Source organism: Patiria miniata, unplaced genomic scaffold (genome assembly GCF_015706575.1).
Source record: "Patiria miniata isolate m_02_andy unplaced genomic scaffold, ASM1570657v1 HiC_scaffold_25, whole genome shotgun sequence".
In the NCBI taxonomy this organism is placed as follows: domain Eukaryota; kingdom Metazoa; phylum Echinodermata; class Asteroidea; order Valvatida; family Asterinidae; genus Patiria; species Patiria miniata.
Genome location: NW_024037064.1, coordinates 3,888,981 through 3,913,936, shown reverse-complemented (window position 1 = coordinate 3,913,936; position 24,956 = coordinate 3,888,981). Strand labels below are relative to the sequence as shown.

The window sequence follows — 24,956 nt, the reverse complement described above, 5'->3', positions numbered from 1 at the left end:
CCAAAAGTGCGACATTAGAGATCTGAAAAAACAACATTGAAAAGATGATAGGCTAACTATTTTTCACTGCAAGGCAGATTATAATGGTATTGTAAGCAGTCTTTTTTTGCGATTGCGTTACATTAGCTTTATTGAACTTACCAAACTAGTCAGCAATATTTAAAACCAACAAAGGAGTCGCGGATAGAGGACGATTTTATTTTTTTGTCGGAAATTTTGGGAATGTCATGAACTGAAATACATGTGCATTCGGAAAATCGCATTTTCCAACGCCGGAAACATAGGGCCTACTGTTCAAATTTCAACATTAATTATTGTGAGATTTAAGAGAAGTCAGTTTTAGATACAGAAGTTCTTTTTGGTTAAAAAAAAACTAACTTGACCAAAACTAACGACAGTTGCGGATCGCAATCGCCTTGGTAGGCCCCCTATCATGTCGCAATCTCTGAAGTTTAAGAATTCAAAAAGCAATGGCCTGTGGTGGTACTAGGAAGTCATCTGATCTTTTCCTTGGATGCGTAAAGACCAAATTAAAGATATCAGTCACCTCAGGAAAGTGCAAGACATGGCCCGATGGTTCGTTTCCGAGCATGAAGAGGTTGGTTCCCAGCAGTGCTGGAGGACTCGAGTCCGGACTCGAGTCCCGATTTTCAAGGACTCAGACTCGGATAATGGGGACTCAGACTCGGACACGACAATCTTGAGGACTCGGCCCGAGTCTGGACAAAAAACCACATATTTTACCTATAACTTTACTGCAATTTCATTTTAAGAAGACACAGTTTTTAGTTTTCAAGATAACGTTACGTACGTGTCGAGAGTCACTCCAACTTGAATGCACCGTCTCGCCTACGTACGTAGTAAGCCCTACGTGACATGAACTGGTACGGTCCATATTGTGTGATACGGATACTGTGCTTGGTGTATGCACGGACGTCCGCGAGTGCCCATTTGGTTTCCTGATGAAAGACTCCCTAACGACGCCATGGAACCAGACTAATGAGACTGTGCCTAACTGGCACGTTCACTGGCCTGGTGGCTTGCATGACATGATTAATGTTAAATTTCTATATTGTACAGCACTTTTTTTAATTTGTGCACCCTGCAAACATTCTCACATATACATTTATCTGCTAAAATATTGCGTGCGCTAGAATTTAAATGAAAATCTTTTGCGAAACGATGAGTGAATTAGCTACAGTTTGAGGTTTGGGCGCACGCAGCACGCATGCGCACATACTGAGCAGTCTATCCGATCATCCCGCAGATCGTTGGCAACAAGGGTTCAACTTCTTGTCAACTGTCGAGGCTTCTGACTTACCATGTACCACTCCATACCGCAGATCATGTCGGCACTTTCCCGAGTGATCAAGTACAAATTTACCAATCACAAGAAGTATTCGTGCCACAAAAAGGGCAAGAAGAGACATTCTGCACACTGTAACTTTTGCAAAGCCACGATTTCTGAAATTAGTGATCATTGAACTTCCTCAAACTTCATCCGTCATCTGCAGCGTGTACACAAATCCTGGTATAAGCCTGAGGAATTTCGTAAATGATGGGACAGATCAGTTGCGGGGGTGGGGGGGGGGGGGGGGGACACCGAACAGGAATTCGCGGACGTCCGTGCCTACACCGAGCACAGTACCCGTATCACACAGTATGGACCGTACGTACCAGTCCGAGTCCGAGTCCTTGAAAATGGGGACTCGAGTCCTCCAGCACTGCTTACCATGTACCACTCCATACCAAAGATCATGTCGGCGCTTTCCCAAGTGATCAAGTATGGATTTACCAATCACAAGAAGTATTCGTGCCACAAAACGGGCAAGAAGAGACATTCTGCAAACAGTAACTTTTGCAAAGCCACGATTTCTGAAATTAGTGATCATGCAACTACCTCTAACTTCATCTGTCATCTGCAGCATGTACACTAATCCTGGTATACGCTTGAGGAACTTTGTAAATGATGGGACAGATCGAGTTGCGGGGGGACCTTTTTTTTTCCTCCCAAAATTTTGAACTTCTTGTGGTGGGCGTTTATGCATTTCTGTGAAATATTTTACTTGTAGGCCCCCTATACCCCATCAAGTGCACCAGTGGAGCGCATTTTCAGTCATTGGGGTATAATAATGCATCCCCATCGTACCAACTCATTTGGCTCAAGTGGATCTTTGCGTTGGCCCGGCTGGTGTTCTTAACAAGTGTGACATGAGGACACGACACGGCTTATTTGGTCGTTTACTTTTGACCAGAAGACAGAATTAAGTTCCAAACGTCATGTTTTCTCAATGTCTAACTGGCCATGGCCAGTGTGAAGGTCGTTGAGAATACCATCGCGCATGCATTCTGGTATCAGGACTTGTCGCCTAGGTTTTACATGACGATGCATGAGAGTCCGAGTTCTTCCCTGTAGGACCAGTAGGGTCATGGGGGAGATCTGTGATAGAGTCTGGCCAACCAGAGTAGAGGACTGTTTCCAGCTCTGATAGTACTGGGTCCCTGGCCGTTCCTGCTGGAGCATGTCTTGCACATCCAAAGTGGACAAGGTCAATCTGTTGGACAGTCGGGTGCGCATCCGAATGTATCTCAGCTAAAATCCTAATTTACAGGGGTCCAACCACCCCCCCCCCCCCCCCCACCTGGCCCTATAGGGTTAAAGCATTGCATTTTTGTACAACTAAATCTGAAACCTCCGTAAATCGAACAACATGAATTTTATCCATCGGATCATTCATGTGGCCTGGCCGTGAATTTTCTTTTCCCAAACTACATGTATGTATCCATATTACATGGTTGTTTAGCACCCTCTACGATACTTTAATGATACGTACGCAGGTACATGTATATATTAATTTTTTCCCAGGATTTGTCGAGCAGTGCAACAGCTCAGTTGGTAGGGCCGTGATTTTGGACCGCAAAGTTGTAGGTTTGAGTCACCATTTTATACCGGAATTTTGTTCTTTTCCAATCTTTGGAGGATTTTTTTCAAAAAGGGAAATAAAGTCAGAATTTCAATATCATATGGAGAACTAGGGAGCATTTTCTCACTCGCCACTAGTGCAGCTCTGTTTACGTGGGAAGACTGGCTCATGTCTAGGCGCTCTCAGCAAACTTTCGTTAATACGCGGAAAGTATGTTGGTTAAACTTACTTCCTCGCATCACATCATAAAATATAGGTTTTCCTCTTTCAAATGAATATAATTTCTTCATGGTTAAAGGCGAGTAATTATGTGCACTTTTTCATTGAAAAACGGGTAACTAAGTGAAAATTTCGCGTTTCCTATGGAGGTCACGGCACATTTCCCCGATTTTTGAGGGTGCGGGTTTACTTCTTCGAACAGCACACGTGTGAACTCGGTCGCATACAATTACCTCGCACGGTTTCTGAAAGATAACACAATAAGCTTTCCATTCGTGTAACAACCATTTTGATTGGTTGAGAAGAACAAGGGGCACTTTTCTTGTCAAATCAGACATCGCTTTTGTTGCGAGGATCAACCCACTGTTTATGTATAGTCCGGTCAACGCAGTGGGGCTGTGCAGGTCGCCGGGTCAATGCACCGTTGTGTGTGACCGCAGAGCATGCAGGGCTTTGATTTTCTGCACATATGGGTGGCAAAGTTCTCCATATGTTCGAATTTATTTCTTTTTTTCTGATTTTATATTTTCTTCTCAAGTTTTTAGAGAAGTAAAGTCCAAAAACGCCATAGCGTGCACCTCATGTGGATGTCATTTGGGGAAAAAAATTTTGCAGGACCAGCTATCTGTACCCGGCCGGTCATGTACGGTGGTACCGTTGCATATTACATTGTGCAAGCATGCTCCACACTTAGTGTAATCAACTGACGCAGTGATTTTTCCATGTCAAACGTCAATATTTAACCTTTAATCCAGCCGGGAAAGGGTTCCGATCAGTGTTGACCAGGGTGTTTCTACCGTAGAAACACTCCATTTACGACTGGTGAAAGAGAGTAAAACTACGCTCGCGATAATTTTTATGTGCCATTGTCATTGACTTTTTCGTCGACTTTTCTTTGAAATTATAATTTAAATAAAGTCACATATTGTGGAAAAATCGTAAAACAAATAAAATTTTGTGGGGCACAAGTTGTTAACAAATTGGACATTTTGTTGGAAAATTCCAAAAGTCGGTTTTCTGATTAAAATCAGAAAAATATTCTCTGCAAGAGGCAAGTTTGACCATACATGTAGTTAACCATAGTTCGACTAACTCTGGTCAAACGCACTAGTGGACGACTAGTCTAGTCCACTATTCAGGACCAGCCTACTGCGGCTGGTCATGCCATGATATTACTGGTTATCAATAGCAATTTTCATAGCATAGTGCAGAGGGGACCTACTATCAACAAAAAAGGCGGAAAAATGAAAACTGTGAGAGCTGATAATTTCATTTTCATGTCATAGTTTTTCTGTGTCACTTTACGATTCTGTCACTTTTGTCGCCATTGTATAACTGCAATTTGTATTAAGTACACATTTACTACTATTTGTGTACATATTAACAGAAACGTCAAATGTTGAAAAATTGTGCGACCGCCATTTTCTCATGGTCGTTGACATGACTTAGTTCAACTAGAGTCGTTGATACGTTCCCTACGTTATCTGCACTGCGAATGCGCTAGGTACGGCACAAACCAACCACTAGTTAACTATTGGTCCTTGATCCAATTTGCCCAAGGCTGGCTACAAATGCATACGCAACTTCATCTGCAGCATTCAGATATAACTTATTAACTTACCATCCTGGTTGGCATGGCAACAGTGAGTGATGATGTTTGTCTGTTGACTTTGGCTGTGGAATCGTCTTCTTGTATTATCTGGTAGTGGCAGACGTAACTCGTATTGTCTGGGACTAGACGAGTCAATTCTTCCTATACAAAAAAAGATACATTTTACAAAACAAAACCTACAGAGGTCTACAGATGTTGTTCAATGGTGTACATGTAGATTGGCCACATAAAGAGGTCTAGTTGTCATGCCTATCCAAGCAGTACATTTGCATTGTCCTCTAAAGATGGCCGCTCAGCATGAGGTCTATTGAAGTAGTGGCTTGGCTGTACAGTACTGGATTATTCAGTACGGCAAAACCAGACATGGGATATTAGTCAATTCTTGGGGTAACACCTTAACCTTATGACCAGTTCCAGTGCTTTGGCTACAGGGCTCGATTTACCCGGGTGCACGCATGCACCAGTGCATGTAGATTTTTGCTTGTGCACATAGCTTTTTACTGAGCATGCACGACGTGCATATACTTTTTTAGCCACCAAAATACTCATTTCATTCATATATTTACTATTTACAAATGAGTGAGAATAAGAATAAAGTTGAATACTTGACCAGATAGTGTACAAACGTGTTATTTCCTTTCCATAAATTATTCCTCGCAGCAGATTCAGGTACGCGGTAAAATTTGGAGATCCCGACGTCCTGCAACCTCCTCCGATCATGCATGTGATTTTAATACCACGTAATACATGCTGCGGATAATTTGGTATCGCACTGACGCTCTGGGCATTCCTTATGTCCGGATCATAAGTGTGATTCCAAATTATTAGCTGTGTTTATCACGTGGTCTCGTTATTGACCAATCGGACGCCGCCTATCATATGCGCCACATGAAGCAGACGGGTAGCTCAGAGGGCTGCGATAATTTTGCACGCAAATGACCCTGGGTACTTGTGTCACTTGTCAGGTTAAAATCTAATTTCTACACGTTCGTATGGGTCTTCATCGACGGCAAATTTTTGTCGAAATGACACATACTGAACACGCGGGAAGGCAAATTTAGCTTTCTATGTGAGTACTCAACATATGTTCGAAATTATGTATGGTGGATCAATTTCGCCATGTTCGAAATGCCACAACAGCGTGGCGTTGTATACAACGCCATGTTCACGGGTGTACTGTCTGTAGAAAGTTCGATAAATCAAAGAGAAAGAATGCCTTCAGAGAAGCAGACGGGTGTAAGTTAATTATGGTACATGTGGGTTTTTCTTGATGCATGTAGGTTTTTTGGTCTACAAAATTGCACCAGTGCATGCCACTTTTTTTTGGTAAATCGAGCCCTGTTTGGCTAACACCCTACTCAACTGCTCAATTAAACAACACACAACAGGTGCTTGTCAATGTGCCAGGCCTGCTACATGTAAGTCTAACCAAATCAATCCAACGGCCTGAGAGTCTGAGCTTGCTAGTCACCACAGTATGCATTATTGGATGGGACAAACTCCCATTGTCTCAGAATTGGTAGTTGAAACTTGAATGCTGTTCATGTTGCTCTGCTCAATACAGGGTGTATCAAAAATAAGGAAACCCAAATGTAAATGTAAATTATACAAAATCTAATAAATATTTTGAAATAAGTTAAAGATGATGTGAAACGCCAATGTGTCCTCTTTCCAATGATACCTTGATTGTGTGTCTGTGGTGAGTGTACAATGTATGGAAAGATTTCCATATACGAAGTTCACTCAACACCCTGTGTACAAACCCTATGAGATTGGACTGAAAAATTCTAAGTGTTTTCTAAGAAAATGCTTGTATTTTCTCACTGCTCAAATTGACTTTGATGACATGAAATTACTATCTGGGGGCTTGTTAATAGTCAATACAGAGGAAAATTAGTGAACTTCGTATATGGAAATCTTTCCCAATGTACCCTAGAATAAACAAGGTAACAGTATAACAGACTGACACACATACATAATAAAAAGAATTTAAAAACAAAAACAATTGTTCACCTACCAACCTGGATAACTGTTAGGATGTTACCGGAAACACACACATATTTTCAGCCTATTGCGAACCTACCATGATACGGGTCTTTGCAGACATCCATGGCTTGGCCGGTGTCAATTCTTGCTGTCCTCTTTGGAGGTTTGTGGCCATGAACTTCCTGTATGCATCTTCATCGGTCTCTGCAAGTTCATCCAGCATTGACCAAAAGCACAGTGCCTGCTTCATCAGGTCATGTTAGATGCCTGTCGCCATTCTTTACTAAAATTGGAAAAGAAAGGAGGACAATTTTGAAAATGGCGTCTGCACGATATTCGCAATGGAGCCTTTGCTGATAAATGGTAATTTTCACTTTTCATCCAGATTGCAAGTAAAGCTTAGTATCTCGATCTTCAAATCATAAATCTGTAATTGTATCTCAGGTGGGGTGACGTAGTAATTCTGTGGTCATTTTGAGGATAAAATCTGATATTTTTGTTGGCAAATGGTTGGGTTTTTAATCATTTGAAACGCTGTGTAAGTACTTTCGCCAGATCATGTCCAAAATGTTAAAAATAATGCAGGGGCTACTGTTGCGGCAATCGTTACAGCATCGTCTGGCTCCCTGACCTAGTAGTAAATGTCCTTCATACATGCGCACATCACATGACGATTAGGGTCTGTGGATCGAAAGTTCACCACAGGCATGCAAAATCATAGCGGGGTACCAACGAAATCAAAGACAAGTTCTTTTTGTGAAGTAGATGCAAAATGTTGATTGTTTAACGGCACCATGGTTTCAAGGGCGGATCCAGAACACAATTTTTTGGGGGCCAAAATTTTTTTGGGTCCCCCCAAAAAGTGGGTCAAAAAAATACGGCGTGGGGTTCGGGGCCCGCTTAAGGCCCGCTTAAATTTTTTGGATTCTAGATGCTCTGTGGTGCGATCTGAGGCAATTTCTGACCACTTTAACCAATTTTTTTTGGGGAAAAGATGGTGGTGTACTCATTGCCTGCCTTTATTGCGGTGTCACATAAAAAAAAATAAAAAAAATTGTTTCGTTTTTTTGGGGGGGGGGGCCCATTGCCCCCTTTGGACCCCCCCCCCCCCGGATCCGCCCTTGCATGGTTTAAGTTGTTTTGTACTGATCATATGTGTATGCTGCAACTAGGGTGGAAACAAAAGTTCCATCTTCTTTTTTACTATAAGGAAAGAATTCCATTATACATGCATGGACATCATTAATTTTTCCAATAAAATGCCCTAAAAAGTCAAATTTTGCAGGGAAAATATTAAAGTATTTACTGAAAAAACAGACTTTTTTCAGACCAGTCTCAAAGGGTTTGTGCACAGGGTGTCAAGTGATGTCCAGGTGGGGTATGGAAGTCTTTCCGCTTTGTTTACCCACAGACCATTGTTGTCATGTGATGTGCACACGCGCAGTTGTGACTCAGATGGGGCTTACATTATGTACTGAGACTTGGGTAATCGTCATCTTCAGGACACCTCTATTTTTAACAAGTTCCGGTTAAAGCTACAGTCCATCATTTGTAATTTGTGCATTTTGTTCGTTTGAAGCAACAAGAGAGTTCAAAATATAATGAAGGATACTGAGCAATTAACCTGATGAAGTTTGAGCTAAGCTTCAGCTGTACATTCCGAGAAAAACAACATTCTTAGATCTCAATTTCAAATCAAAAGTTACTGAATCATGTTTTGAATTGCAGCTATACGCGACGTCGCGCACTGATCCGACGAATTACAACAACCGCGCGCGCGTGTGCGTTGTTCCAATCCTTGTGCGCGCTGCGCTGAATAACAAAACGAACTACTAATTTAAATTTTCCTACGGTGCTTCTTAGATCACCGTTGGAAATGCCTTCTTTCGTTGATTACTTCAAAATGACAGCTTCCCAGAAAGAATAACTTCACAGGGAGTTTAGTTCCCTTACTATCTTTCAACCAAGTTTGTTTTTCAATAATAATTACGCCAGTTACTTTTCGGATGGCTGCAAATGATGGACTCTAGCTTTAAAATGACTGTTCAGCACCAAAGTGACTTTTGCAGGGCAGTCTTTTGTCTTCAGATTTACTCATATTTGTTGGAATTTTGAAACACACTTTCAAAGAAAATGTGTCACTTTCCCCATTTTTTGCATTCAAAGACGAAGTGCACGTTGTACTTCTTACAACACGTGTGCATGCCAGACAGAATGAAAGCTTAGCCCGATGCTGATTTGCTGATAACAACATGTTAAACAAAAAATAATTTTTATCCAGCCAATCAGCATAATCAGCATCATTCCTTCATTGCATCGAGTTTCACTGTCGCCATCTTGGTTTTTGAGCCTGTTTTCTGGTTGTCTTCGTCATTGACCCCATAATTTCCCCAATAAATCAAAGACATCATGCCCTCTTTCCACAACATAATAAACAAAACATTCAAGAAGGTGTCATCCCTCATAGCTGTTCAAATGTCTAGCCCCATAAATGTGGCCAATTTACCGGACTACCTCCGTAAATAAAGTCCACACTTGGTACATGTACCTGACAATGTAAAATTTTGTCTAGTTTCTATTGTTCACATTTAGACTTTGTAGTTTATTAGTCCCATAAATGTGACGGTGTACTGGTCTACCTCCCTATTAACCAGAGTAGGAAGTCCAGTATTACTGTCACATTTATGGGACTAACCTTCACATGCAGCTAGCACGCACTACGCATGATGGGCACCGGAAGTTAGTTTGTGTGACGCGTTCTACATGTACGTCACAGGTCACGCAAATCTATCCAATGAGAGCTCAAATGACGTCAGCCCTGACAAGCGTTCTGTTTGCAGGGAGGGGGGTGGGGGTACAAGCGAAGGTACTATGTTTTATTTTTAAGTCCCAGAAAATGTCACTGCGTATGTTCAGTGCCTATCCGGCAAAATATCGTTCGCTTAAAGAAAGCCAGTGCCGGCTAAATATACTCCACATGCCATATTTGAATGTCAATAAAAAAGACAGTCTGATTAAAATTCATGTTTTTATCCATGCCCAGCATGCATTGCAAATGCAGGCGCGGATCCAGGGGGGGATTGTAGGGGTCAACCACCCCCCCCCCCCCCAGCTAGCTCTGCCCCCCAAAAAATTGCCATACAAATTCCTAAAAAATAAGTCACCCCCCCCCCCCCCCCCCCCACTGTGACACCCATATGGAGAACAATGGAGCATTTGCTCACTCGACACTAGTGAAGCTCTGTCTACGTGGGAAGACTGGCTACTAGTAGGCACTTTGAGCAAACTTTTGTTAATATGCGGAAAGTATGTTTGTTAAACTTACCTCCTTGTATCGCATCACCAAATACAGATTTTCCTCTTTCACATGAATATAACTTCTTCATGATTAAAGGCGAATAATGTGCACTTTTTCATTGAAAAACAGGCAACTAAGTGGAAATTTCACGTTTCTATGGAGGTCACGGCACAATTCCCCGATTTTTAGGGTGCTGGTTTACATCTTCGAACAGCACACGTGTGAACCCGGTCGCATACAATTACCTCGCATGCAGTGGCGTAGCCACAGGGGCCGTAGGTGGCTGTTCAGCCCCCCCCCCCCCCCCCCCCCCCCCCATGAAACCTTGTCGGCCCCAAGTTGCCCCCCCCCCCCCCCACTGAGATTTTGAGTTTCTAAAAAAAATTATCATTGATCTACATGACGCCTCCCATAAAATGTCCCAGCCCCCAGCGCCCCCCCCCCCCCTGAAAATTCCTGGCTACGCCACTGCTCGCACGGCTTCTGAAAGATAACACAATAAGCTAATTCCATTCATGTAACAAACTTTTTGATTGGTTGAGAAGAACAAGGGGCACTTTTCTTGTCAAATCAGACATCGCTTTTGTTCTGAGGATAGACGGCTCCTTATGTATAGTCCAGTCTACGCAGTTGGCTGTGCAAGGTCGCCGGGTAAATGCACCGTTGTGCGTGCAGGGCTTTGATTTTCTGCACAGGTGGCAAAGTTCTCCATACGCAAAAAAATTATAACTTCAGAAGAATCTACAGTAGTTCAATCACTTACACCTAGCTTTCCAAGGCCAAATAGTAAACTTTTCAGGCAAAAATTGGCAAACTTACTTTCACTGTTGTGACGTTTTTTTCGAAAGTCCTCCACGTCGTGCCCCGCCAATTTAAGAACGCGCAACGAACCACGTGAGATTGGTTTGTGAACAAATCCCTGGTCCCTGTACTATTGCAATGATTTCAGAAGCATTGGGAAGTGCGAACCAGTTATTTCTGCGGCGCCTTACTCACCAATGAAAGCTACCGGGCAAATTTTGTGCTGGGGTAGTTTCAGGCTTTTTAGCTTGGGGAAAAGTCGTTTTTATTTTAATTCACAATGTTTGCTTACCATCTTTTTCAATTCCCACAATTTTTATATCAAACAATATTGGAGACCTGTATCTCAGAAAAGATCGTCTTCAAATTCAATAGTTTGTTAAAAAGAAATTTTATTTTGAACTGAGTTCCCTTCATTAATTTGGTATAGCCCTTGTGGAATGTATATGCAAATTTGTACAGGTGCAATTTTTTTTTCATCAAGCGATAACTGCCCCTCCCCCCCCCCCCCGCAACGCCCATTTAGAAATTTTTAGAGTGCCGCGACTTCTATATTCCTCTATTTTTAATAATATTCCTTGATTAAATATTTAATATTTAATATTTGATATTCCTCTATTTAATAAATGTAGCCATAGAGGGCGGACTTTCGATTAGTGCGGCGAAATTAACTTGTCCATCACTGATAACCCCACCAGGGGCGGATGCAGGAATTTGACCAGTATATTATTACCAGTATAATTTATTTGGGGTGTCACAGCGGGGGGGGGGGGGGGGGGGGGGGGGGGGGGGGGGGGGGGGGGGGGGGGGGGGGGGGGGGGGCATTAATTATATGAGTTTCTATGAAGAAAACAAAATGACAGAGCAGGGGGGGGGGGGCGTTTTGAACCCCCCCCCCCCCCGAATCCATGCCTGCCCACCTCCAACCCATACACAATGTAGACAGCTTAATTTAATTTTACAAAAACATTATTTAGGGAATATCGAAGGGAAGTGAAACAAAAAGTGCGTTTTGTTCTTAAATTAGAGTTGTTTATTGGTAGTGGGGCCTAGACAATTCGTCACCGTTTTCACGAAGAGCCACATATCTCCAAAATTACAATTTTTTTCGATTTTGATTTTTTCAATATTTCGCATTAAAACAATGTACTTAACCATTTTGACATGTTTCTGTAAGCAAAACATCATTAATTTCTAAGTTACATTAATGTTGCAAGGGGCAGAAATCTCGATAACTGCATTTTGAGTTTTCACGAAGAGCCACATACATTTTGGCCCTTTGAACGCGTACAAAACCCATTGCACGGAAATACGTAAAAGTAGGTCAAATGAGATTTGCGTTTTCACGAAGAGCCACATATCTGTGTTACATTTTCAGGCGCGCGCGCGTACTCACGCGCGCCTATGGAAATACACGTTGAACAGAAAGGGCCAATATGTCGGAAACGTGAATTTGCGTTTTCACGAAGAGCCACATATCTTTACTAATTAATTTCCACTAATTAACTGCTTTATTAAGTCTTATTACCGGGTTTATGTAAAACTTCAGCTCACGTAGAATTGTGTGATGGTTTTCTTGCTGCACAAAGTTGTTGCAAAGTAGTATTTCTTGCAGTTTTAAAATATGAGAAACTTCTTTTGTGATTATCTCGAAAACACTTTACTTCAAAATCAACATAATATATATAGTATGTGGCTGTTCGTGAAAACGGTGACGAATTATCATGAATTCATGAAAGGGGACGAATTGAAGAGGGGGGTGTTAATAGGTAAAGTTCTATTTGTTGGTGTTCATTGGGTGCTAGAAAAATATTTTAAAAAAGCTTTTTGTTTTCAAATGAGCCACCGTGGTGTCGCTAAGCCCACAACAGCAAAACACAACAGGTCCACAACAAAACAATGTAATGAAACAACGATTCATTCAAGACAACTTCAACTTATTTGAAGTTGTCCTGAAGTAATCAAAGAAGCTGTCTTGCAGACTGAAGTGGGGGCCACTAGAAATGCCTTGAATATTAATCCACCATGGAACAAGTGAAGACGACTGGTTTAATGCGAAATTGTAGTCTATTCATCCCCGTTGCCACTTTATAAAGAAAGAAAAGAAAGGAAACACTGCACCCCTCCCATAAAATGCAATCTAGCCCCGCCCCTCCACATAAGGAATTGGCAACAACTGGCCTGTCGGTTACCACTTTCTTAATCCCCCAACAATAAATGCTTCTGGATCCATCAGCGATTTAGCTGTGTAATCATATTTTTAATTGCATGAAGTAAATTTGTGATTGGGTTGATATATTTTTTAAGGAATTTCTTTTGCTATCCTCATTATGAAGCCTGCATGCCTGATTACAAAACCCGAGTGGTGACCCAGCTGTAGAATTCAGAGGCGGGAGATTGGTCCATCACTGAGGGAGGAATGGAGGCATAACACAACAATCATCTAACCTCAAAGATTTCTCCTTGATTGACTTAAGTCACTGCATGGAATGATTTATTACATGATAATAATCATACAAAGTACACAATGTCAAATATAATCCCTGACGTCTTAAACTTTTCCCCAAATTTCTGGAACAAAGGAAAAGAAGAGATCAGAAATGTTTCTGCACCAATAACAAATAATACAAATAACATACAAATTTCAACAAAAATTGCTTTCACAGTTAACCATATCAAAGCCAAATCAACTTACTTCCGCCAAACGGTGCAAATATCAGATTTTTAATTTTAATTTAAAAATTAAACAAGGAAATTGACTGTAGCAGGATTACCATTCCAGATCACCGTATCGGAACAGGAATCCAGAGGTCACCAGGTCAAACCAGCTCCAGTCAATGTCTTTGTTCAACTTTCAAGTTATACATGTATTATAATGCACCGAGACAGTTCTCCTTTGTGGTTTATTTTTATTACAACATGTAACTTAAGTTGCACGAAAAGATCCAGGTCAACTTTCAATGTCTATTTGATAATAACGAAATAACGTTTGGGAAAAACAAAAGCACAGTATTAAACTGAGGACATTTCAATAACCAGTTTTTCTGTGTAACGGGAGCACAGTCACTGTATGACGAACATGGAGCGCCGAGGGCGCCCTCTCTCCGACAAGTTAACCTCTGACTAATACAGGATTTGTGAACTTTGACTGCTTTATTCTCATTCCTGTGTCGTGGGTGGACCACATGAGGTAAAACTGAAAAACAAGAAATACAAGGAAAATACACTAAGTACAATTAACAATGTGCACAAATTTACACAGGTTGGCAAGAGATTTAACACTACCAGACATAAAAATATAAATGAAATATTGACAGATCAAAAAGTAATATGTCAAACTGATACATGTATAAGAAACATCACAAAAATAAGAGCATAAAATAATCTCAAAAACTCCAAGGGATAGTACATTCACATAAGACAATCTATGAAAATTAACCTACAGAACTGTGCTCTCCAAAAGATGAAGTGTCCTCAAACTTTCTATGGGTCTGGAATACTCAGTGAAATCATCAACCTAAAACAAAGAAAAATGCATAATTCCTAAATACACTGTAAACCTTGCAGCACTACTGCAATTTCCAAATAAGGATACGCTAATCCCAAATATGGAATCCAGCTCATGAATATTCATAACATCGTGGAAAAAATGGCGAGAGCATGTGCTTAGGAAGGCCTCGTGTGCACACAAAAACTAAGTACCTAACCTTATATAACATTCCAACATCGTCGATATGAAAACATAAAATGACCAAATATCCACTGTTTCTTGACCAGAAAACAATACTGAACATTTCAGTCAGTTCATCTGAGAAACCAGCCTCGATATTGAGGGAAATTCTAAGGCACAAAATCAGGGAAAGTTTTCGCAAGGCACAAGAAAATTATCGATACGATACAGAAAATCATGGTGGCAAAATGTGACTGAAAATTACGATACAAATTACTCATCAAATAACAATCAATAATCACTGACACAAGTATAAATGGAATCTTAACTCACCAGTGGTCTTCTGGTGTAAGGCTATCGGTATAGAGTGGTCTCAAAAGGATGGGAAAATGGGCACTAAAATGGACTGAAACTTGGCGTGACTGCACAATTGTGTAACTTGAGCAAAAAACTACGATGACCACGAGAGGGCGCAATACTAGGTCATCGGAACTCACACTGCCAGGGGTGAACATAACACACTGGTTGGAGAAGTGTCAGGAACTATGACAATGTTCTATATAAAGAGTGAAAGTTTTATTTCGCTCAATTTCAGCAAACGTGAAACGGAATCCAAACTATCAGCAGATTATCTTGGCTTGGAGTTCGTGCCCGAGTGATGACCTTATCTTACAGAGTTGCACATTAATGATCACAAGATAAAAATCACAATTATGTAGTTTGTAAACCAATATGGCTTGAAGGCATATAGGAACATTTGTATTTCATGCATTTTGCTTGTTTCCAATACATGTAATATCATCAATGTTCCACTGAAGAATATTCAAAATGTAACATGTTGAAGCTTTGGATATTACACTTTTCAAGAAAAGAGTGAAATATCCATTCACAAACTTTTGATCGCCAAACACGATTTCGTCCATAGAACTCTTATTTCCAAAAATCTGTCAATTGACATATCATTGAAAATCACCTACATTTCTTGATTTCTTCTTAATGACAGCAATCCAGATGGAATAATTTCACAAGGTGTTTAGTACCAGTACGATCTTTAATCCAAGTGAGCTTTTTGATTACAATTTGGTATGTTACTTTTGGGATAAATACAAATGATCCCATCCCATATCCCTTGAAATGTGTAAATTAATGAGTAAATAAATCCCCGTCATTTAAAATTGCAATCAGTTTGGCTTTGCAGTTACAGTGTGTAAATCTCATTTTAATCAAAATCTTCTTTCATGTGTAATGCCAGCAACAACAGTTAAACATTATTTACATTCAGTTTACATTTCCAATGTGAATAAATCAAAACATTGATTCAAAGTATACTTTTCTCTCCTGCAGAACTGCTTTTACCAAATTGAATGGTTGCATTTGGGCATGTTATAAACGACTGTTATCACCTGGGCAACTGCAAAATATCAAAACTGTTACAAACAAAAAATGTCACTTTTTGTACAGAATATTGATCATACTTGGAACAAACAAATCTAATGTCAATCAATACTTTGAAGAGGCTTGCAACGATAAAAACAAGCAAATTGTCCACTTGTACCTATTTCAACATAATCAGAAACACAGAAACATTTTTGCGTATACAATAATCTGAACGATTGGTCCTGAATGAGCAAACATGACTGTCCTTTGACAAAAAGGCGTCATTTGGCAATGCAACATTGTACATGTATATACAGGGTTAGTCAAAAAAAATAAATAAACTCCACATGTCGGGACCATTTTTAGTGAATTTCTGCATGTGGCACTTTCAAAATCTAGGATATGAAAGCCCAATTCATAAGCTTTCTTTTAGTACAAGAATCACTCAAATCACTGATGTACTTTTCAAGTTACGGATTTTAAACACTGCCACTGTTTCAAAGTCCTGTCAATGGATCACATGAAGGTAATTCTTTCAGCAAAATGAAAACAAATCACATATGGATGTATTGATTTTTTTGGGGGGGGGGGGGAGGGGGGGGGAGATTGGGGGTCAGTAGAATGAAGAACTATGCTGGGTATGATTCATAATGTAAGAGGATTTCAAATAAATCTATTAGGATTGAAACAGTTTTGTTGACTTTTTCATTCATTATCAAGCCCCCTATTGTCCTCTGAAAGTAACTTTTTAATTTTATTGATAGTTGTTGTTTTGATTTGATGTTACTTCTTCTGTTCTTTTTTTTTGGGGGGGGTGGGGGGTTGCAGAGCATTGGTGACCTCACATAAAATGACCAATGATACGTGCTGCTTGTTTCGATTGAATGCGCCTCATGAGAGTTGTGCATTGATAGTAATTACTTGATGGGAGATTATTTAATATGTTACGAACAATCCCTGTTCTGTTTCCTTCAGGCGAGGGAGGTTGTGACAAACAACTTGTCTGACGAGCTCAGGATCAAGGCCGTTGTTACAAAGACTCAACCCACATAAACTATAGAGACCTCCGAGATGATGGGTGAGAGCCCTCAATCCATCCAAACTGAATGCATTGAAATCAAGAACAAGCACTCTTAAACCATGCCCAGCAGGAAGGATGCTGATCAGGTCCTTCACATCATCATCGACCAACCTGCATCCATAGAATTTCAAGATTGTAAGGGATGACGGGATGTGGTTAATATCTTGCAATCGTGCATGCAGGTTGATGTCAAACAGTGAGAGCCAACTCAACCTGCATCCTTCCAGTGCCTTCAAAAGATCAACAACCTCATCCGGTGATCGTTTGACCATACAAAACTGAAGACTGTCCATTTGTTCCTGCATGCGGAAAAAGCTGCGCGATACACGCCCCACATCGCACCATGACTGCGGCACAATGTAAACCGCAATCACTAATACAACAACATTCACCACACCAAGGGTTTCCTCCAGGAGGCTAAGCTCCTCCTCCTCCTTCTTAGACAAGTAGTAGTCAACATGTATGTTACTTGCTGACTTCACGCTGTCACTCAGAAGAATTTCCTTGAGAAGGGTAAGGTCATGATGTCTTACATTCTTCAGGGTGAAGGACGTACCTTCAAGTGGCGGAGTGACATTCTGTAAGTAGTTACTCAGTGTTTTTAGGTCTTCGTTACTCTCGCATTCTACTTCAGTTGGTCTGCCTCTGCCAAGTTTGGTAGCCAACGCCTCTGCACCAGAATAAAAAAAAGTCCGGTATTTTCTTCTGCAATCAGGTTTATTTAGTTTACCTATATTTTGCAACGTATGATCCATTGGTTGAAATTTCCAATTCCATGCAGTATAATGTACACTGACAAATTTTGCCTGGGATTAAAATTTACGTATCCACAATTCATGTTTAAATCAAGGGTCTAAATGCGACGGGTTTTCTTAGGAACACAATTTGTGCAACTTTCTATTCCCTTAAATGTATGAAATTATTTAAAATCCCTTTTTGGTTAATTTGATTGAAAGTGCACTTCTGATTCTTCAAACACAAAACAATTTTCCATGCTTTTCCGGACAACTGAGGGACAACTGTTGCTGTGATGTCATTTCAGGAAGACACTGTTTAGGGGTTTTCTGTTCAAAACATTTCTGCGAAAGGTTTGCTCACTGGCTTAATGCCATGTACTGACACAACAATGAATAGCCAAAGAAAATTTACGACCGCAAAATATCAACAATTCTAGCAATTTGTCGTGCTGAAATGCTAGACTCCTTCAGCTCAGAAGCAAGGCATGTTTGTTGTGACAGGCATGGGCGTCAATCCTGGGGGGGGGGGGACAGGTCCCCTCCTCTCTTTTTGAAGGATTGGGACACAATATCAAATGCCCCCCCCCCCATTTTTGAACTCGTGTCTTATTTACAAGGCCCTATCAATGTTATTACGCGCCCGCACGCCCCGCATAACAACTACAGTACATGTACAGCATATGTGTTGCATACGGGCACGGAAGTCTTCACACCGTGGTGGTTGAGCGCATGTGTACTACAGCTACATGTATAGTATAAAAAGTTACTGAAGGATTGTTGTCTATTTGGCCAATCAGTGGCTTACATGTTGCTGGATCAATGCTGATTCAGGGGCCATTTATTCGCTTGTTCTTGAAGCCGGTCTTTATATCACATGTTAATACACCCCCACGTGATTGAGTTTCGACCAATCAGAAATTATCAACTCGCCAAGGTGTTTATTAATGGTTGATTATAAAAACATGTCTTTGGTAAAAAAATCTCTACATATATTGTAGAATTAAATTGACAGGGCATAATCACTAAAATCACTAAGATCACTGCAACTCTTGCTTGGCTTTGACAAGGAAAAGTGATTGAAAATTTTACAGAGAACTGAAATTGTTTTATTCTTAAAATCAATATCACGCACATTTTTCTTTAATATTTAAATTTCCATTATTATTTTTTTTTTTCAGATTACAAATATCCCCTTACCATTACGTTGCCTGGGGCTTTTCTTACTGTATTGATCTGCAATAACAACACAAAAAAAATGTTACTACTTTTGAAGGATCTCATACTTCAGGGAAACAATTTTTGTTAACTTAAGGGCAAAACCACTGTCTTAGTCTTGGTTCCAAGACGTCCTTAGCCGTTAGCGGTGCGATAATGCGCGCGCGGGTTATTGGACTGTGCAGCAATTCACCGAAGTGGGTGCTACACACAAACTAACAAGCAGCGCAAAGGACGTTCTTTGACGTCTTTGAGAGCGGTTCGCTGCCCAAGTCAGGTTTGTGGTGATGTGTGATAGGAATTAAGGCTGTACCGTCTCAGTATCGTGAATCAAGAACGTCTTGCTCCAAGACCAACACTGTCGGTGAACTTCTACACTATCTCTAATAATCAAAGTGACCATTTTGCCAGGTATGACTGTTTTAAATGCTATAAATAATGTTTAAGGAACATCAAATTCTCGGTTTCATTATGGAATCTGAGTACCGAGTGTAATACCAAAACACTGGACAGAGTCCAAAGACAGGCAGCAAGATTTTGCTCAAAAAATTACAGTGGGGAAGAGGGAACAGTCACTGGAATCTTGGAGCACCTCAAGTGGGGAGACATGAAAGAGCGCAGGAAGATACAAAGACTATCAATGCTCTACAAAATCAAACACGAGCTGGTTGCACCTTAAACACAAGAAATACCAGGGGGCACCAACACAAATTCTACAAACAACGTGCAACCAAGGAAGCCTACAAGAACTCTTTCTTCCCGAGAACCATTACAGAATGGAACAAGTTTCCAGCCAACATCGTCAACTCTAGAACACTACTTGCATTCAAGGATATTGCATCCAAGCACTTCATGGACAACTTAGGCAATTTACTAAGGTCATCTCCGCATCCACTTCATGCGTGTCATAAGGTCAAAAGTTGGTGTGATATTCTTGAATGAACTTTACCGACTCAAAATGAACCAGAACCAGAAATCACAAACATGTTTAATAAAGATCTATACAAAAGTTAGCAAACTGGAATCATAATTTTTGCCATTTTATGCATAATTTACATTAATTTACCCAAACGATTTGATAAAGAATGAAGCACAAACACTCAAAAGAAACGTCTGTTTGAAAGGCGTGAAGTTGCGAGAATTTTCCGAATTTGTACATAAGGCAAACGCAAGACAATTCAAAAGTACCCGAGGTTTTGGGTATTATTCTGTATACTAAGTTTTGCACAGCACTGGTCTATGGAAGGGTGTCGTGCAGCCATTTGTGCGTGGTCACATTAGTTTGTTTGAATGCCATATCAATACATTGATCGGATAACAGGGTAGGAGGAGGCCTTTGTCACAAAAGTTGAAGACATCTCACACAATTTTACATAGATGATGCGATACAAGATATTTTCTCAAAAGAAATGGATAGGAGAGGTGGATTCTCCTGTTTAATTGACGATTAGATTGTAGATTTATAATAGTACTCAGAGGTCACCCAAGATACAAGGTCAATTTAATATCACTTTCAAGTGACACCCAGAATGCTTAGTACAGTGCTATTATGTTTGAAGATTTCAATGAATCATTTTGTACAGGAATTGTTGATTGACTTTTCACACTGATTGATTGATCAATTGATGGATTGAATTTTTTGGGGGATGGAGGTTCAGTAGAGTGAAGAACTATGCTTGGTATAATTATTTGTATTCATAATGTAAGAGGATTCGGAATACTCTATTTGTATTGAAACTGTTTTGTTGACTTTTTCATTATTATCGAGCCCCTTATTGTCCTCTGAAAATAAAGTTGTTGTTGTTATTGATTGTTGTTGTTGTTGTTTTTTTAACTGATTTTTTTTTTTTTTACTGATTCTTTTTTTTAGGGGGGGGGGGGTTGCAGAGCATTGACTTCACATAAAATGACCCATGATACGTGCTACTTGTTTCGGTTTAATGCGGCTCGTGAGCGTGGTGCATTCATAGGGAACAGGGAGAGAGTTATGACTTGATGGGAGATTATTTAGACTTCAAATAATCCCTCTTGTGTTTCCTTCAGGCGAGGGAGGTCTTGACTGACAACTTGTCTGATGAGCTTAGCATCGAGGCCGATGTTATGAAGTCCCAACCGACATAACTTTGGAAACCTTGGAGATGACCGATGAGAGCCCTCACTGCATCCAAACTGAATGCATTGCCATCAAGGTTAAGCCATTGTAAACCATGCCCAGCAGGAAAGATGCTGATCAGATCCTTCACGTCATCATCGCCCAACCTGCATGTAGGGAGCTGCAAGAGTGTAAGGGATGACGAGAAGCGGCTAACATCTCGCACCCGTGCATGCAGGTCAGTATGATACAGTGTGAGCCAACCCAACCTGCATCCTTCCAGTGCCTTCAATAGATCAACAACCTCATCCGGTGATCGTTGGTTCATAACCAAAGCAAGCCTGCCTTTTTGTTCCTGCATGCGGAAAAAGCTGTGTGATATACGCCCCACATCAAACCACGACTTCGCCTCAAATTGAACCACAATGTGTAATTGAGCACGGCGCTGTTCATCCACCACACCAAGTGTTTCCTCAAGGAGGCTAAGCTCCTCCCCCTCCTGCTCAGACAAGTGGTAGTTATAAACTGATATCAGCCCAGCTGACTCAATGCTGTCACTCGGAAGAATTCCCTTGAGAAGGGTAAGCTCCTGCTTTCTTACATTCATGTGAAAATGTGCACCTTCAAGTGGCGGAGTGACATGCTGTAAGTAGTAGCTCAGTGATTTCAGGTCTTCGTTACTCTTGCAGTTTACCAAAGTTGGTCTTACTAGTTTGGTAGCCAAATTTTCTGAACCAGAGTCACACAACAGTAACAGAGCCAATCTCTGCAGTTCCTCTTTATCAACTTGCATCTCTTGTATGTGATCCAGAATGAGACCAGCAGCCTGCATGCCTGAACTACTGCAATAAAATCTCAGCGAGGATTCCTTCGCAAGAACATTGTCTTCTCTAATCTCCTTCTTCAACCAATCACGGAATTTGTTTTCGCCTTCTACTAATTTCAGCAGGTTATCTGCTGTACCTGACCCCTGGAATCCGGTGGTTTCTAAAATAAATCATAACATTAGTAAGAGTAAACTATTTATTAAGTATACATAAACATGATTCATAACAATTCTCTCAAGCTGCAATTCATCAAAAACGAACAATTTGCATGTCCATTTTTTGATATTTTTCTACTGAAAAGGGTTTTCTGTTCGAATCAAGCCCCCATTATTTGGTCAATTGGTCAATAAAAAAAATTGAGAAAGGTTCGCTCATTGGCTGATACTGCCATTTACTGACACAATGAAGCCAAAGAAAATTTACAACCTTAAAATATCGAAAAATTCTAGCAATTTGTCATGCTGAAATAACTGTAATATTGAGGTTTCTGACCAGAATAACATCCCGGTTTTACTAAAATATGGAAATTTGGATTAGCATAAACACATAGCCAAAAAGAATTTGAAGTTAGATGGGACACAAAGGTGCATTTTCAAGGATTGCATTGAAACAAATTACATTACATGTGCCCTTTAATTTGACATCCCTGAGATCAAAATGCATGTTTTGATAAGGCCAAAAAAAAGTCTCCAGTTTCTGGTATGCGCGCGCGTCGCCGTAGCCATGCGTGTCGGCAAAATGAAAAAGGTTATTTTTCAATAAAAGTCTCAAAACCGTCTCAAAACCGCCAAACTCACTGGTTTGACTGGAATCCTGCTGCTGCACAATTTTAACGTGTTTTTAGAGTGGGTTATGGTCGAGAATAAGCATTATGTGGCCTCTCTGGACTCCCATATATTTGCACTAAGTTTAGTCGGGCACCATTTGTAGTCATCAGCCGACATTTGAAGCAAAAAATCAGGTACAACAAAAAAAAAGCCGCGTTGCCCCCCCATTTTTTGGACAAGCTCCATACCAGAAACCGGAGACTTTTTTTTGGGCCTAAATGCAGTTTCACAAGGTTGACATTGCGTGCAATAGCCAGTCTTTATTCACTCAGCGATGAAGTCAACGCAGAAACTTTGATCACGCCACAAACGGGGTGATGAAAGGACGAACTGTTGCTGGCGGTACATCACACAGCAGAAAGCAAACCTTTGATAATACTGTACTGTGCAGTGTTTCAGGTCACTTTCAAGTCTTGTGTGTTATCACGAGCAGGGTGTGGACCCACTTATTAGTCCTCATTGTCTGTAAATTCCTGGGCATATTTAAGGATGTATAGCGACCTACCTTTCTCAACACCACACCCCCCACCCAACCCCTAAAAAGAAGGCAAAGCAAGCTGAATAATACCAATTACGACCAGACCTAGATTTGTTTATCGAAGACTTGATTCTACAGTAAAACGTACTTGCGTATGAAATGAGTTAACACGCATTTGTCTTTGAATATAGTAATAGAAATTATTTAAGCCATTATTTTTTTCCAATCTCCTTTCAAACTTTGCTGATTTATAACAAAGGAATTGTGAACATTGAACAGAAAGTTATTCATGTTAATGTGGGGAGCTGTGGATTTCCTTTGATCTTTATTTGCATATTTCATTTTGACCTACAAGTGCTGAATTACAAAGCATTTTCTCGACCAAACTCGTCAGTCGGAAGTCATTTGTGTACATTGCACTTGCAAAGTCTGCACGTTTTCTGAGACAGTTTCCGGACACAATTTCCATGTTTGACTCCTGCAGGTCAGAAGCAAGGCATATATGCCGTGATAGGGTAAAATCACTGAAACTTGGTGGGCCCCGATTGTCATCTGAAATTTTAAAGTCCTATATATCTGGAGAATTACAACAGCTAAGTCATGGAACTATATTCAACACATATTCTTAAACCGTAAACCCCCCGCCCTGACCCCCCCCCCAATACATTAACACTTGATTTAAGATATCAAACTACTTCATTGCATCAAACAAGATTATATTTACCGCATTCCTCCAACGGCATGTTGTAAGTGATATTAACTTCACCTGAACCAACAATGATAGAGTTCTGGCTACCGCTGATCTCGCCGGTGTTTCCTATGCTGGCTCTACTTATTTGTGGGAAATCTACAATCAAAAGCAAGAATTATAATATCTATTATAAGGTGGAATTTTTGCGACGGGGTGATATAAATCAAATTAGATTTTGCCCTCCACCGACGTTTAAACACTGTATACTCAGTGTGTTACCTCCCAAGTGAAAGTTGGAAAAAGTCACTCGGGTGGGACTGGAACCCACAACCTCCTGCTTTCTAGTGCAGATGTCTTACCACTCGACCAGCAAGCTTATGGGATCGGTTGGCTGGTTAGCTCGGTGGTCGAGTGGTAAGACATCTGCACTAGAAAGCAGGAGGTCGTGGGTTCGAGTCCTACCCGAGTGATTTTTTCCAACATTCACTCGGGAGGTAACACACTGAGTATACAGTGTTTATACGTCGGTGAAGGGCAAAACCTAACTTGATTTATATCACCCCAACGCAAAAATTCCATCTTATAATAGTTTATGCGGTACCCGCTGTTATGTGCATCAGATTCGAACCAGCCAACCGATCCCGTTAGCTTGGTGGTCGAGTGGTAAGACATCTGCACTAGAAAGCAGGAGGTCGTGGGTTCCAGTCCCACCCAGGTGATTTTTCCAACTTTCACTCGTACTTGTATGTGAATAACAGGTACATGTATGTGAATAACACCATATTTTGTTTTTTAAAATATTATTCATAAGATGAAATTTGCATTGGGGTGATGTAAATCAATATTGTGTTTTTGCCCTTCACAGACATCAGGCGCGGATCTAGGAGATCCAGGAGATTTGGGAAATTTGTTCTGAGAACTAATACGAGCGTGAGCCCCTGAACATTTTGGATTCTAGATGCTCTGTGGTGCAATCTGAGGCCATTCCTGGCCCCTTTACCCCTGAATTGTTTGAGCAAAAGCTTTTAAGATTATAAGGATTCTTTTTAAATATACTCCTGCTTTTAATCATTTAAGTTACTGTTTACTTTAAAATAGTAAACCATGTATTTTTGTATTCA

General features: G+C 40.6%; 2 protein-coding genes and 1 long non-coding RNA gene across 4 annotated transcripts in view; all 3 read right to left on the bottom strand.

Annotated features, from left to right (window-relative positions):
* Positions 1-4,896, bottom strand: part of LOC119733162 — a 29,973-nt gene extending 25,077 nt beyond the window's left edge. For both annotated transcript variants that reach the window (XM_038206739.1, XM_038206740.1), the window contains exon 1: positions 4,765-4,896. The gene's annotated coding sequence lies outside the window, so the exon portion shown is untranslated. The remainder of the gene's footprint in view (positions 1-4,764) is intronic.
* A 9,016-nt stretch (positions 4,897-13,912) lies between these two features.
* LOC119732883 lies at positions 13,913-15,020 on the bottom strand. Its single transcript, XR_005271620.1, has 3 exons — positions 14,844-15,020; positions 14,284-14,357; positions 13,913-14,036 (listed from the first exon to the last, which is right to left on the bottom strand). It is a non-coding gene; the product is annotated as an uncharacterized LOC119732883 (long non-coding RNA).
* A 1,467-nt stretch (positions 15,021-16,487) lies between these two features.
* On the bottom strand, positions 16,488-23,986 carry LOC119733367. Its single transcript, XM_038206952.1, has 3 exons — positions 23,869-23,986; positions 18,903-18,938; positions 16,488-17,638 (listed from the first exon to the last, which is right to left on the bottom strand). Exons 1-3 carry the CDS (start codon positions 23,885-23,887, stop codon positions 16,824-16,826), a joined length of 870 nt encoding a protein of 289 aa, XP_038062880.1. The 5' UTR covers positions 23,888-23,986; the 3' UTR covers positions 16,488-16,823.
* Positions 23,987-24,956: the final 970 nt, after the last annotated feature.